General features: G+C 38.5%; 1 protein-coding gene across 1 annotated transcript in view; it reads left to right on the top strand.

Annotated features, from left to right (window-relative positions):
- LOC103607441 (ubiquitin-conjugating enzyme E2 variant 2) overlaps window positions 1-9,083 on the top strand; it is a gene marked incomplete at its 3' end in the record, with an annotated part of 28,987 nt that extends 19,904 nt beyond the window's left edge. The window contains exons 2-3 of the mRNA XM_008591948.1: window positions 4,388-4,536; window positions 8,958-9,083. Of these exons, the coding sequence (XP_008590170.1) occupies window positions 4,388-4,536; window positions 8,958-9,083 (275 nt within the window). The remainder of the gene's footprint in view (window positions 1-4,387; window positions 4,537-8,957) is intronic.
- Window positions 9,084-14,659: the final 5,576 nt, after the last annotated feature.

The raw sequence follows: 14,659 nt of genomic DNA, 5'->3' as shown, positions 1-14,659 counted from the left end.
GAGCGCTGCCGCGCTTCCCAAGCGGCGCACTATCCAGTGCGCCACCGGGCCGGCCCTGTTATGTTTCTTTAATCATTCTCTTCTCCTCGATTGCACACTTCTGAGGGCAAATTCATAGTCTTCCCGCTATCACGTGCCTAACATAGTAACTGACAGCAAGTAGTCCACATGTTTATTGAGTGAAGGAATGAATTAATATAAACCTGAATGGATGACAAAATATAAATCTTTAGCTATTTTGCTGCCTAAGGTGTTTTCCTCTACGTGGTGTTTTCATAATTGCTTTTGTTCTATTAAGGAAGATTAGAATACTAAAGTAAAACCAAACAATTGAGTTTTTTTTTTTTTTTTTTTTTTAAAAGATGACCGGTAAGGGGATCTCAACCCTGGACTTGGTGTTGTCAGCACCACGCTCAGCCAGTGAGCGAACCAGCCATCCCTATATGGGATCCGAACCCGGGGCCTTGGTGTTATCAGCACCACACTCTCCCGAGTGAGCCACGGGCCGGCCCACAAACAGTTGAGTTTTAAATTTCTTTTTTTTTTCCTTTTTTGTCTTTTTTCGTGACCGGTAACGGGATCGCAACCCTCAGTGTCGCGCCCGTACCGCGACCGGCAATGGGATCGCAACCCTCGGTGTCACGCCCGCACCACGCTCAACCAGTGAGCGGACCGGTCTCTATATGGGATCCGAACCCTCGGCGGGAGCGCCACCGCTCTCCCAAGCGCCGCACTCTGCCAAGTGCGCCACCGGGCCAGCCTCAAGCTCAAATTTTTTTAAATATAATGTTCTCTGTCAAATTGCTGTAGAACTTTCTAACTCTTACTTTCAATTGCTGTGTTTATCTTGTCAAGGACAAATGAAACTCAGTTCATGGCCTGGAACTGTTTTCATGGACATACTTTAAGTAGCACTACTCTGGGGAGCATACCTAGAAGTGGAATGTGAGGTGTGGGGCTTGTCCTTAGCCTGGGCAGTGGGGGAAGGGGAAACGACCCATGGCAGACCTGGGTGCTTATGAGGACCAGCTAAGGGGGTGTTAAAAAGCAAATAAGGTGGAAAAAATTTATTGCATTTCTACAGGTGTTTTCCTTTAATTTTTGGGTAGGTGATCGTTCATCTAGTCCAATAGTATAAAATGGTGTATAGTGAAGTCTCCCTGACCCTGTCCCCCAACAAGATTAATATTTTTTTTATTATTTTTATTTTGTCAATATACAATGTAGTTGATTATTGTGTCCCATCACCGAAACCTCCAAGATTAATATTTTTAAATGTCTCTTCAGAGTCCTATTTGTGCTTTTTTACACTGTTAAACTTGAAAAAGATAAGAAGGTAAAAAGTTATGAGTTAAAGTTGGAAAATCCTTGTTCCTAGTAAGCACAGTATGGCAAGATTCATTCTCCTAGTATTTATTTGGCAGTCTGTATGCCCTTCTTTTGGGTATTGTGGGAATTAAAGGCAAGTTACTGGGTATCAGATATCCTTTAGCTCAAAAACGAAGCATATTTTCCAAGTTGTTTGGATTCAGGGTTTTGTTTATGAGTATTTGTACTGTTTTTGGTCTTATCTCTCATGAAGTGGAGGTTCATTGTGATATGTACTAATTAGGAGACTGGATTAGTGGGAAGCCTGGAAACTTGGATTCTTGACTTGGTTTGTCAACTAACCAGTAGCTCTGTAACCTTGAGATTATTACCAAACGCAAGCGATCTAGAGGGCAGCTCATGCCCACTGCAGTTTCTGTGGAGCAACATCACCATTTTGTGGCTTTTTTCTCTTCACAGGCATTAGTGTTTAGTTGAAATAAGGTCAGAGTGCTGTAGCTCTGATTTTGTATACACAGGTCTCTTTATTTTGTTTTTGAATCTTGTACTTTAAAAACTAAATAGTCTTAGCTGTGGTTACCCTTTAAATGTTAGCATTGCCAATAATTGATCTGTTAATCTTAGAACTATTTCCCCAAAATGCTATATAGAGAGATTGTGAAAAGTTTAGCAGTAACTAGGTTTGTCACTTTATGGTGCTTTAGGTAAAGGGAAACATCGACTTTACATTGTTTACCTTGTAGTTTTGGATGCTCATAAAGATTATCTGAATGAATTGGTTACAAGAATTTGACATGCAAACTCGTGAAGTGTTCCATATTTAAAAAAAAAAGAAAAGGCAAAAAAATTCAACACAAGTGTGGAATTATTCTTGGGGTAAGGGTAATGAAGCTTGATTATGATTACTTTGAAAAGCAATTTAATAGCAGTATATTCTGGAGATCCTGACTATACACTTACAGAAAAATAAAAAAGTAGTTGTCTCAGTGTTATGTAAATAGAAACTTAGAGCCTAGGATAAAATTTCTGGGGCTCATCCTATAGGAATTTAGAAAGAGCTTTTATTCTCAACAACTTAGATGGAGTGAAATAGAAATTTTATGCCATCCTATTTAATGTGGACACTAAAATGATCATGGTCAGCATTTACTGGGTTGAAAATAGATTACCTTGTTTAATTTTCACTGATTTCAGTGAGGTAGGAACAATTGTTATCTCACTGTTGTAGATGAGAACACTCCTGGGGCACATATCATGAGGGCGGCAGAACTGGAGCTGAACTCTGGCAGTCTGATTCCTAGATCATTGCTCATACGGCAGGGATGTGCTGCATGCTGTGCAACTTAGTGGTGAAAAGGGCGGCTGTGGGCTAGAAACTGGATTTTAGTACTGGCTCTGCCACTTACAGCTTTGTGATCTTGGGAAGGTCACATAACTTCTTCAGTTTTGGGTGCTTTTAGAACTAAATGGGGTAATTTATTTAAAGTAGCACTTAGGGCCGAGCCTGTGGCGCACTCGGGAGAGTGTGGCACTGGGAGCGCAGCAGCACTCCCGCCGCGGGTTCGGATCCTATATAGGGATGACAGGGTGCTCACAGCGCTCACTGGCTGAGCGCGGTGCAGCCAGTCTCAAAAAGGACCAAAAATAAATAAATAAATAAATAAATAAATAAAATAAAGTAGCACTTAATATATGCTAACAAATGGTTATTAATCATCATAGTAATTATAATGACTACTCTCGTTATTGTGATTTATAACAGCTACGTATTTCTGTGGCCTATGACTTTCAAGCATTTTTTATGAAGCAGAGTGCTCAAAGTGGCTAGTGTTTTTTTTTTTTTTAAAGTTACAGTACTTACTGGCTTTTCATTATATGTCCAGAAGGATTACTATGAATTAGTAAGTGGAAAAGATGTTTTGGTTTCAGTGGGAAAGAGGTTACACAAAATGGCAGTTGCTTTTAAGGAGATGTCATTTTTTCCTTCTGCCTTATATTGTATGTATGTGTATGTGAGAGAGAGCCAGAGAGGATTCTGAGTGCATTTATATATTTTTTACAGGACTTGTACAATGGGGTTGGAGTATGTTTCATGCTAGATGCTTTTGAGAGCGTGGAAGTCTGTCCTTTGGTAGATAGGCCAGGCCAGTAATCCTAGCAAAGGTTGTAGAAAATTGTGAGAACTGTGGTTGGAGTCCAGCAGTTGAAGGTCAGAATAATAACAAAGACCAGGTTCAGTGAGAATGAAGGAGTGGGGACTATGAAAAGATAGGATATTCTAGGCAGAGAGATTTCTGTATTAAGATTTTAGAAATAAGTAAGGAGTGATGAGGTCTCAAGAGTAGAAACACAAATCATATGCAGTGGAGGTGTGAGAAGCATTAGTGGATTGTGAAAAATGTTCTAGGTTGGGCAAGGAGATGAATACAGTGTCCTAGGAAACCATTAGGGATATAAGGAGATTTGTTCTTGAATTGAGTATCTGCTGATGTGGCAGAGGTAGGGCTCCATTAGTTAGGGACAAGAACAGGAAAGAGGCAGACAGGGGACCGGGGTGGGGCCACTTCAGCATTTTAGAAAAAGTATCTTTTGATACATTTTCTAAAATGGAACGTAATTCTACTTTTAAAAAATCTTTAGAGTATATATTAATGAACTTTAGCTTTTATGGACTTTCTGGTCATGCCTATTTATTTGATGCCTTTTATGGACTTTCTGGTCATGCCTAGTCTTTGGCTAGGAATAGAAACCTCAAGTAGGGAAAATGTTCACTTTATGATGATTTCCATATGCTTCATTTATGCCAGTATAAAATTGATTAATTAGGAATTTATATGCATGCTCTATACTGCTGTTAATGTTTGGTACAGTGCTTTCTTTAGTGTTTTCATTTTGAGGGGTTATTAGACTCAGCATTTTCTGGGGCAGAATGCTTTTTAAAAGGGAATTTTGTCTTTTTGGGAAATAATTTATAAAAGTTAATTTGGAAAAAGCTTAAATATGTGTAGCTCTTATAATTACGAGCTTTTTACATTTACATTGACGTTCTTTTGTATAGGAGTTAAAGTTCCTCGTAATTTTCGCTTGTTGGAAGAACTTGAAGAAGGACAAAAAGGAGTAGGCGATGGTACGGTTAGCTGGGGCCTTGAAGATGATGAAGATATGACACTTACAAGGTGGACAGGCATGATTATTGGGCCACCAAGGGTCAGTGCTATAAATTATATATTTTTTCTATTAATATTTATTGTTACTTTACAGTAAACAATTAATTTTATACTATTGATATTAAAATAAATAATTATAACTTCTAACTGCAATATTTCCTCCCTTTTTATTTATTTTATGTACATTTTTGATGCTTCCTGAATATAGGGTGTAATGCTTGATTATTTGGAGGACTGAGGGGGGAGGAAGATTGATAAGGTTGTTGCCACCAAGGTGTTTGCAGTTTAGTAGAGGAGAAAAAAATCAGTACAAATGACAGATTCTAAGTATGGTAGAGCAAGTTCACTATGGGACTTTAGAATATGTTTCTTCTTGCTGGAATTTTGAGGAAAGCTGAACAGTAGAGGAAGTTGCCTTTGGAATGAAACTTAAAGGACTAACTGGTAGGATTTCAGAAGGTGGTGATGGGGATGGAGAACATTCCAGACAGAGAGGAGAAAAGGTGAGGTGATGGAAGGGATGTCTGGGAAGAGCGAACAGTCCTTTTGATTCCCATGTCACTAACCCCCACGTGTGACTGAGGGTTTCTGAATTGGCTTGTATTGCTATTTGCCCTCTGATGCTGTGGACACTCTGTCGGCCTCACTTTTATCTACAAGATATATTAAAAACTTTATGATTCTTACGTATATTCTGGTATTGTTGGCAGCTGGCCTATTGTGCTTTATTCTTAGGTCTTTCTCAGATATATAAAGTTTATTTTTACTCGAAAATCTTTTTTCTAGGTGGGGAAATTATTTTCTACATTACATCAAAGGTCTCAGCCATTGCACTCCCTGCAGTGAGTCTTTGAAATATATGTAAAGCAATGTATTTGACTTGCTGGAAAAAACCCACAAATTTGAAGGTTTTTTTTAGTCTTTGGTTTGGTATACTGGTTGCTACCTTATGATGAGAGCATTTCAACTGTTTTGCTGTTGGGTAGAGTTTAGATTTCCTCTCGATTATTACAAAAGAAAAATGGATTGAGTAATTAGCAATGTTAACTTTAGGGAATGAATTAATGTAGGTTTTACGTTATTTTCTGGTATTCCTTTGCAGAATTTATGCACACTACTAAACTAATAGTCTCCCTTTTCCCTCCTCTGATTTTTTCCATAAGACATTTGAGGCAGGACATATAATATTGATGGTTAGAATTCTTTATATTCTTGATATTTGTAATGAAGGCCTTAATTTTCACTGCCTGTTAACATTATTACCATGGTCTTTTTGGTAAAAAGAAAAAAAAAGTGCTTATAACTTGTGAACATTCTGACTTAATGAATACTTTGAAGATTTAATAGTCAGAGCTTGGTGGAATATAAATTTGAAATTACTTAGATTTGGTTTTTCTCCAGTCACTCCTTCCAATGGACTTTACACCTTAAGAATGCTTTGACACTTACACATGAGCTCATCAGTGGTCTTGTGGGGTGGCCCATAGCGCCGTTCCCACATGTGGAGGAACAGCTCCTGCTTGATCTCTCACCTAGCTGGGCTTCCCAGCAGGATTTCCATGCTAGCTGCCTGTCCTGGTGCTGTTGAACCACAGGAAACACCCTGTCCTGCTCACACCCAGTGAGGGGTGAAGGCTGCTTCTCTGCAGCTCCCCTTTCCTAGCTCAGGGGGCACAAGGGACATGGGGCACATGGACAAATGCTGCCAGGGGCCCTTTGCTTTCTGTGGGTCATGGTCTTGGAGCTATAGGGGAGAAAAAGTAAAATCTTTTTTTTAACCTCACCTATCACAGAGTTCATGGCTGAGGCATCTGTAATAAAAGAGATTAATAAGAGGCAAGCATATAAATTTATTTAAGTTTTACGTGGCATGGGAGTCTTCAGAAATGAAGACCCAAAGAAACAGGGAAACCTGTGTATTTTTATGTCAAGTTTGATGAAGAGTGGATAGTCGTGTAGGAGTATGAATGGACAAGGGAGTGTGATCTGAGGGTTGTAAACTGAGGGTACCCTAGCAAGGCCTGTTTGTTCAGATTCTTCTGTGTCTGTGTGCCTTCATTCCTTTCCTTTGGGTATAAGACAGAACCCCTGTGGAGTGAGGGTCTCATGACTACTTCAGGGAAAGTTCAGCTAGACTTTATGGCTTGCTTCAGGGGAGAACGGGCAAAGGGAAGGTGAGAGTGACCTTTCTGCCTCGCTGTTTTCTCAGAAGATGCCATATCTTGGGGTAGCATGTCCTGAACCCCATTTGAGCCCCTTCTCACTTCCTTTGGGTGCCATGCAAAGGGATGGGAGTGCTCTGGAAAGACCTAGCATTCTTCCTGAGCTGGACTTTTTTACCACCTGATGTCCCCATCTTTAGAAGTTGAGAGTTAAATGAAATAATGATTAGGCAATAGGAGAGTACCTGACTTAGTATCTATTACTTTCTTTTACTCCTCTCCATTCTATTTTATTTTGCTCTTTCTTTTGTTAGATAACGGTGATAAAGGTGATAAAGTGAATCGAGGTGTCAAAAGTTAGGATGATGTTTACTGTAAACATTGAATTAGATAAGAGGCTAGCTTAGGGATTTTTTTTAACTTTAAAAAAATTGAGGTAGAATTTACATATAGTGAAATGTACAGCTCTTGACTGAGGTAGAGAAATGCACCTTCTTACCTACACCCCTATTGAAATACAGAACACTTCCATCATGCTGGTAAGCTCCCTGTGCCTTTTCCTACCCCTTTCCCAAGTGCCTTCTGCACCTGAGAGTAGTTTGCATGTTGCAGAGCTTTTTTAGGTGGAGTCATGCAGTGTGTACACTTATGGTCCTGCTTATTTCTTCAGCATACTGTCTGAGTGACTCAGCTGTGTTGTCACAGGTAGTAGGAGTGTGTTTCTTTTTATTGCTGAGTAGTATCTTGGCTATTGCAAATAAAGCTGCTATGAGCACTCTTGTAGAAGTCTTATTTCCATTTCTCTTGGGTAAATGCTTGGGAGTGGAATTGCTACAACATAGGGTAGGTGTATGCTTATTTATCTTTATAAGAAAATACCAAGAAAAAAAAAAAAAGAAAATGCCGAATTGTTTCTAAAGTGATAATACCATTCTCCACTACCAGCACAGTGTGGGAGTTCTGGTTGTTTCCAAATACTTGTAGTTTTAACATTACAGAATTTCGGGGGATGGATGGGGGAGGCTAATAATTTTTTTTAATGCAAATTCTCTGTGGAGTATTGTGCATCCAGATTGGAGAACCACAGGCAAGATGATCTCTTAAGATCTGATTTTAGTCATTTTTATATATATCCAAGTACTGGGCATATTATTAATATTTGTTTGCTATTTAGATGAGTTTTATACAGCTCTTTTAAAAAATATCGAAATATTTAATAACATATGTATAAGATTGTTCCATACATTTTACATTATATTAGTTTAATATCACAGATCTGAACTCCATTTGGGAGTAGCTCTTATTTATGGGAATGGGATCAATTTGGGAAAGTAAGATCTGTATATGGTTGCTTAGCTTCTTTTCTCTCTGGTTTTATACAGGAGCCAGTCACTTTCATTTATTTTTTACTTTCCTGTTTCAGTGGTATACTAAGTTAGCCATGTGGACAAAAGTCATAAGGAGAAAGAAGAGTTAATCATAGGCATGAAATTAAGCCCTGAATAATCTAGAAATGTTACGTCTGATAGATTTAAAATGGCTGTTTTATAAGGTGGTAATGTTAAATTTCTTGCTTAAGAAACTCTATTTTAAAATGATGTGTAAACATAGTTTGCTGTTGCATCTCTGAATTCAGATAATAGTATTTAATGAACCACAGAATTAATGAAGTAGTAATGTAAGTACAACTAATAGGTGACATGGAATAGTTTGTTTATTGCTGCAAGATGATATAATACAGTGTTTTCTCTTTTGCTAGAAGTTATTGATTGATATATAAGTAGGGTGACCATGTAATTTGTTATCCAATAAGACCCTTTTGAGAATGAAAAGAGGCACTATTGATAATAAGCATGGGGACAATAGGAATAAACAGGACTGTCCTCGACAATGAGATCCTTCATATATGGGTGAAATGAGTCAGGTAGTCCCTACCCCCACAATGTAAACTTTTTAGCAAAATCTGAATCTAAGTGGTTTGTTTTTCCTTTCAATTTGTTATAGGCATTGTTTGTACCACAAAAAGCAAGTTTTGATCAGAGTGTTATTACTTTGTAGAATTACCTTAGTTTTATAAAATCTCTACTTTTAAGTATGCTTGCTGCATTTTTTTCTAACTATACAGGCCAAATAAATTTGAATGTAGAAAAGTAAATTCTTAATCATAAATGCTGTCATATCAAAAACATTCATATTGTACTTTTCCTCTTTTTTAATACTTAAACATTATTTTAGGTATTGCAACTTTTTTTTTTAAGGAATTTTAATTTTGATTATTCTTTTTGTTTTTGTCTTCCAGACAAACTATGAAAACAGAATATACAGCCTGAAAGTAGAATGTGGACCTAAATACCCAGAAGCTCCTCCATCAGTTAGATTTGTAACAAAAATTAATATGAATGGAATAAATAATTCCAGTGGGATGGTGAGTTAAATAGTCATTTTATTCTTATATAACATGTGTTATATAGTCAGGAGAAAGTTTTAGGAAAGGACCCTTGTTTAGCCATAATTCTGAAGAAGTTTGTTGTGTGTTGTTTTTCTTTTATAAATCAGCTATGCATAAAAACCTTAATGCACCTGCCTAGATTGATGTGGTGGTAACACTTATTTTAGGGGTTTACTAATTGCCTCAGTAGTCATATTTGGTTTGAGTCCTTATTTGGTGAAAAGATGATCACTATTTTTCTTGAATGTTACTTTCCTTTAGAGTTAAGGTATATTTAGTGAGATTAAAAGGTTGAAGAGTCATGAAGGCGGTTTTTATTTGAGGAATAAGCATGTCTGTACTGGAACAGCCATGGCTGAACGTGATTGACTCTTTCCAGGTTTTTTTTTTTTTTTTTCCTTTTTGTCTTTTTTACTGACCGGTAACGGGATCACAACCCTCGGTGTTGCGCCCATACCGGGGACCGGCAACGGGATCGCAACCCTCGGTGTTGCGCCCGCACCGCGCTCAGCCAGTGAGCGGGAACCGGTCTCCACATGGGATCCGAACCCTAAGCGGGAGCGCCGCCGTGCTCCCAAGCGGCGCACTCTCCAGTGCGCCACTGGGCCGGCCCTCTTTCCAGGTTTTTTGTTGTTGTGTTTTTTCTGGCAGCTGGCCTGTATGGGGATCTGAACCCTTGACCTTGGTGTTATAACACTGTGCTGTAACCAACTGAGCTAACTGGCCAGCCACTACTCTTTAAAGCAAATAAACCAAAATGACAAGTGCTAACTGACCCACATAAGTTAGTAGAAATAGCTGAATTTGCAATATGAGTAGATTTTAGGTTCGCGTTAAGACTTTGAAGCCCATGGTCTCTGCGTGCCATGTTAAGAGCACACTCACATGTAAAATACATGTTAGGAACCAAAAATAACATCATCATAATGAAATTAAGAGCATCCATTTTAGGAAATAAGACGTCAGTATCCTTAACTTCTTGATGGTGGTTTTCTTCCCATCCCCTTGTTTTCTCTCCCCACCAATGTAAAAAAATACCACTAATGTATTACATATATACACATTCATTCTCCCTCTCTCTCCTTTCTATCTATCTATCGTCAATTAAAAACCATGGGTTTATACTAATGTCTCCAATTCTAATCCAACACTACAGACTTTATTCTAGGATTCTTCCTTTCTGTATTTGTAATTTCCTCCACCAACATTGAGAAAACCTGGCTCCTATATCCCCAGTACATTCACTTATTTGCTCAATTCCCCCTACATATGGTCTCACTTCTGGCAAAAAGCTGAGTCCTAGACTCAGAGCCAGCTCCCTGCTCCCTAACTCCAGCCTAGGTCCAATGCTGGGCCCCATATGGGCTTTTACCTCCCCTCTGGGTGTACTGACTCAAAGCATGACCCTGAGAAAGGAGGAAAGTGGAAAACGTCATTAGAATCCTTAGCCTTGGACCTGCTGGGCCACTCCCCCAATCCCCCCTCCTATTCCGGTGTACCAGTTGAGAGCTGGATCCTGAGAAGTTCTCTGCCCCCACTGCCTCAGTCTGTCAATCTTTGTGATTTACTGGGAGCATTTAGCCCATTTAGTTTTTTTTTTTTTTGGTTGCTTGCAGGTACAGAGATCAAACACTGGACCTTGGTGTTATTAGCACCACCCTCTAACCTTCTGAGCTAACTGGCCAGTCCTGGCCCCCCCCTTACAGTTAATGTACAATAATTACTGATATGTTCAGGTTTAAATAGGTCATCTTAGGTGGCGGTTTGTATTTTCCTACATGTTTCTTGCTTTTGCCTACTTTTGCAAAGGTTGTTCTCAACCTTTTGCATTCTGTTTTTGTTCTTTCTGTGGTTAGTCTAGAAATTACAGTGTGCATACTTACTCTTTCTATGTGAACTAATACTAAGAGATCTGATGGAAGCAGGATTACAGAGCATTTGAATTTACAGAAAGGATACTGTTTAAGGAATTTTTTTTTATGATACATAACCTTGCCTTTGTAAGGAAGATATTTTGTTAGATTTCAGTACCAGAGATAGCTGTTCTTCTTAACTGCTGGTTTCTTTTCATATTATAGCTTTTGTAAATTAGGTAACTAACTCTGCCCTGTTGTGGGAGCTAGGAAATTGATTAAATCTCAGACCCACCTCTAACAAGTTTATCTAATCTCATGGGCTTCTGGTCCAATGTTTAAGAACTTCTCTTCCCCCAACCCATGTGTCATTAAGTCCTGTCAGTTCTGTGTTACAAATGTAACTTGATTCAGGTCTTATTTTTCTGTTTATATTGCCATCAAGTGACTGTTGACTGCCTTCTCTTGTCTGAACTCTTGCAACAACCTCTCTGATTCTTTTATACCTGCCTCCGCCCCCACATCTTTATAAAGTAAGCAGCCAGGTATCTTGCTAAAACACAGATTGTGTCATGTCATTTCCATGCTTTAAAATCCTTTAGTGGCTTCAGCCTCAATGCATGTTCTTTTTGCCACAACTCATTGGGAGCTCACAAGCTGCACACCAGCCTGTGTGCCTTTCACGTGGCCTCAGCACCTTTGCACTTTTTGTGCTTCCTGTCTGGACAGCTCCTTGCCCAGTCTGCCTAAGCACTATGGCTCCTTCACATCTCATTGTAAATGTCATTGTCTCAGAGAAGTCTTCCTGATTCCCTGATTTGAATTATGTCCCTTCTTTGTTACAGGAACTCTGTTATTTTCTCTTGTTGCAGTTACTATAAATTTATTATTTTTCTCTTTGTTTTATTTTTAGTATTTTCAAAAGAAATGTTTCTAACATAGAAAAGTTTTAGAAAATGTTATAGCCAACATGTATGTATCCTCCACCTAACTTTGTCAAATCTTAACATTTGTCTTATTTGTGACTTTTTTATTTTCAGTGCAAAGACTATATTATAAGTAAAGTGAACTCTGTGTGTGGCTTTCCCCTATTTCCTCTTTCTGTTTCTTTGGAGGTAGCCTCATCTTGAATTTGGTGTTTATTGTTTCTGTGCATGATTGTTGTGCTTTCCACTGTGCACATGAGCATGTTTGTTTCCATATTGTGTCACTTTGGTAGAGTATCATATACTATGTCAGTGATTTTTGAGAACATCCAGGTTGAGTCATGCAAATTAGATTGCTTTTTTTTTTCCTTTTTGTCTTTTTTCGTGTCCGGCAATGGATCGCAACCCTCAGTGTCACGCCCGTACCGGACCGGGACCGGCAACGGGATCGCAACCCTTGGTGTTGCGCCCACACCTACTATGTCAGTGATCTTTGAGAACATCCAGATTGAGTCATGCAAATTAGATTGCTTTTTTTTTTCCTTTTTGTCTTTTTTCGTGTCCGGCAATGGATCGCAACCCTCAGTGTCACGCCCGTACCGGACCGGGACCGGCAACGGGATCGCAACCCTTGGTGTTGCGCCCACACCTACTATGTCAGTGATCTTTGAGAACATCCAGATTGAGTCATGCAAATTAGATTGCTTTTTTTTTTCCTTTTTGTCTTTTTTCGTGTCCGGCAATGGATCGCAACCCTCAGTGTCACGCCCGTACCGGACCGGGACCGGCAACGGAATGGAAACCCTCGGTGTTACGCCCGCCCCTCACCCAGCCAGTGAGCGAGAACCGGTCTGTATGTGGGATCTGAACCCTCGGCGGGAGCGCCGCCGCACTCCCAAGCGGCGCACTGTAGCAGTGCGCCACCGGGCCGACCCTAGATTGCTTTTTTATTGTTTAATATTCCATTCGCCACTTGCTGTGCATATAGGTTGTTTTCAGTGTTCACTGAAAAGATTGCTGCAGGGAACATTGTTGTGCATGTGTTCTTATACTCTAGGGCTGTGCCTCTTAGGACAGCATGTTTGTTGGATGGTTTATTTGTTTGGTTCTAATTTGTTGTGGATCGGACCGGCCTGTGGCTCACTCAGGAGAGTGCGGTGTCTAGAAGTGGAATGTGAGGTGTGGGGCTTGTCCTTAGCCTTGATTAAATATTGCCAAGCTGCTCTCTGCAGGGTTGTGTCAATGTCTGTCCACCAGCAGTCTATGAGAGTACCCTGTGAATGTCTTCTCCCACTATTCATATTGTCGATCTGGAATGGCAATTTGAAAATGAATAGAATAATGAAAACTGATTTTAATTATTGGAGTGTAGGTGAGTGTATATAGATTGTGGGTAGGGTGAATGTATTGGATGTCAGTTTTTCTCTTGATCAATATCTAAGAATTTGGATTATTACTTTTATAACTAGTAAACAGCACAGAACTTCACGTTGATCATTGGTGATTGTGCCAGGATAGTTTTATATATTTTGAAGCTGTGTAAGTACCTGATGAATTTTAGTTCATGAGTAGTGATGATGAGTGTTGCTTTAGTAAATTTCGCTTATGTTTGTTTACTACAACTAGGCAAAATTATTCCTTGTAGGTGGTTACCACACACTAAAGCATAAATTACAGTGCTTTATGCTCTGAGGTCTCAAGTTTTGGAGGTTATTGTATATTATAGATTGAAAAGAAGCAGATTTTGTTCTGACATAATATTTATTTTCCCATGCTCTTTTCTCCCTCCTCCCTCTTCTCCATCTTTTTTGACTTTTTTTTTTTTAATCCGTTTAAAAAAATTTTTTTTTGGTGCTCTCAGGATTTGCAATCACTTATATTTATTTAACTACCATTTACAGCTGAAAGTGTTTGTTTCTGCTTTGGAAATAGTTTGGTCTTTTAAAAATTTTTTTTTGGTGCTCTCAGGATTTGCAATCACTTATGTTTATTTAACTACCATTTACAGCTGAAAGTGTTTGTTTCTGCTTTGGAAATAGTTTGGTCTTCTCTCCACTTATTTTATAAACTTGTTCAGTTACGGAGTATTTTTTAAAATGGATTGAGGAGGTTGCTACTCTTAAGTTAAAGCATTAGAGGAAGCATTTTAAATACACTTTAACACATTTTTCTTCTTGCTTTAGTTACTAAGAGAAGTATCACTCTAAAATTATTTCTTTTCTATTTTTAAAGTTTTATTGTGATATAATTCACATACCATACAGTTCACACATTTAAAGTGGTCAATTCAATGTATTTTAGTATTCAACAAATTCAGTAATTTATAATAAATTCAGTGCAATTTTAGTATTCATAGCATTGTGAATCCATTACCATGATCCAATTTTCAAACATTTTTGTCCCTCCCAAAGAAAACCTATACCCATTAGTTGTTATTTCTTATCCCATCTCCCTCACCCTAAATGACCACTAATCTACTTTTCTGTCTTTATAGATTTGCCTACTCTGGACATTTCATATAAATAGAATCATTCAATATGTATTCTTTTGTGACTTTACATATTGTTTTCAAGGTTCATCCGTGTCAGTACTTTATTCCTTTTTATTGCCGAATAACATTCCATTGTATGGATGTATTACATTTTGTTTATAGTTGATGTACATTTATATTTATCAACTTTTGGCTATCATGAGTAATGCTGCTGTGAACATTTGTGTACAGATTATTCTGTGGGCAAATATTTTCATTTCTTTTGGGTATGTACTAGTAGTG

The sequence above is a fragment of the Galeopterus variegatus genome, unplaced genomic scaffold (genome assembly GCF_000696425.1).
Source record: "Galeopterus variegatus unplaced genomic scaffold, G_variegatus-3.0.2 Scaffold7425, whole genome shotgun sequence".
In the NCBI taxonomy this organism is placed as follows: domain Eukaryota; kingdom Metazoa; phylum Chordata; class Mammalia; order Dermoptera; family Cynocephalidae; genus Galeopterus; species Galeopterus variegatus.
Note: the sequence above shows the minus strand (reverse complement) of the source record. Positions and strands in the feature narration are given on the sequence as shown.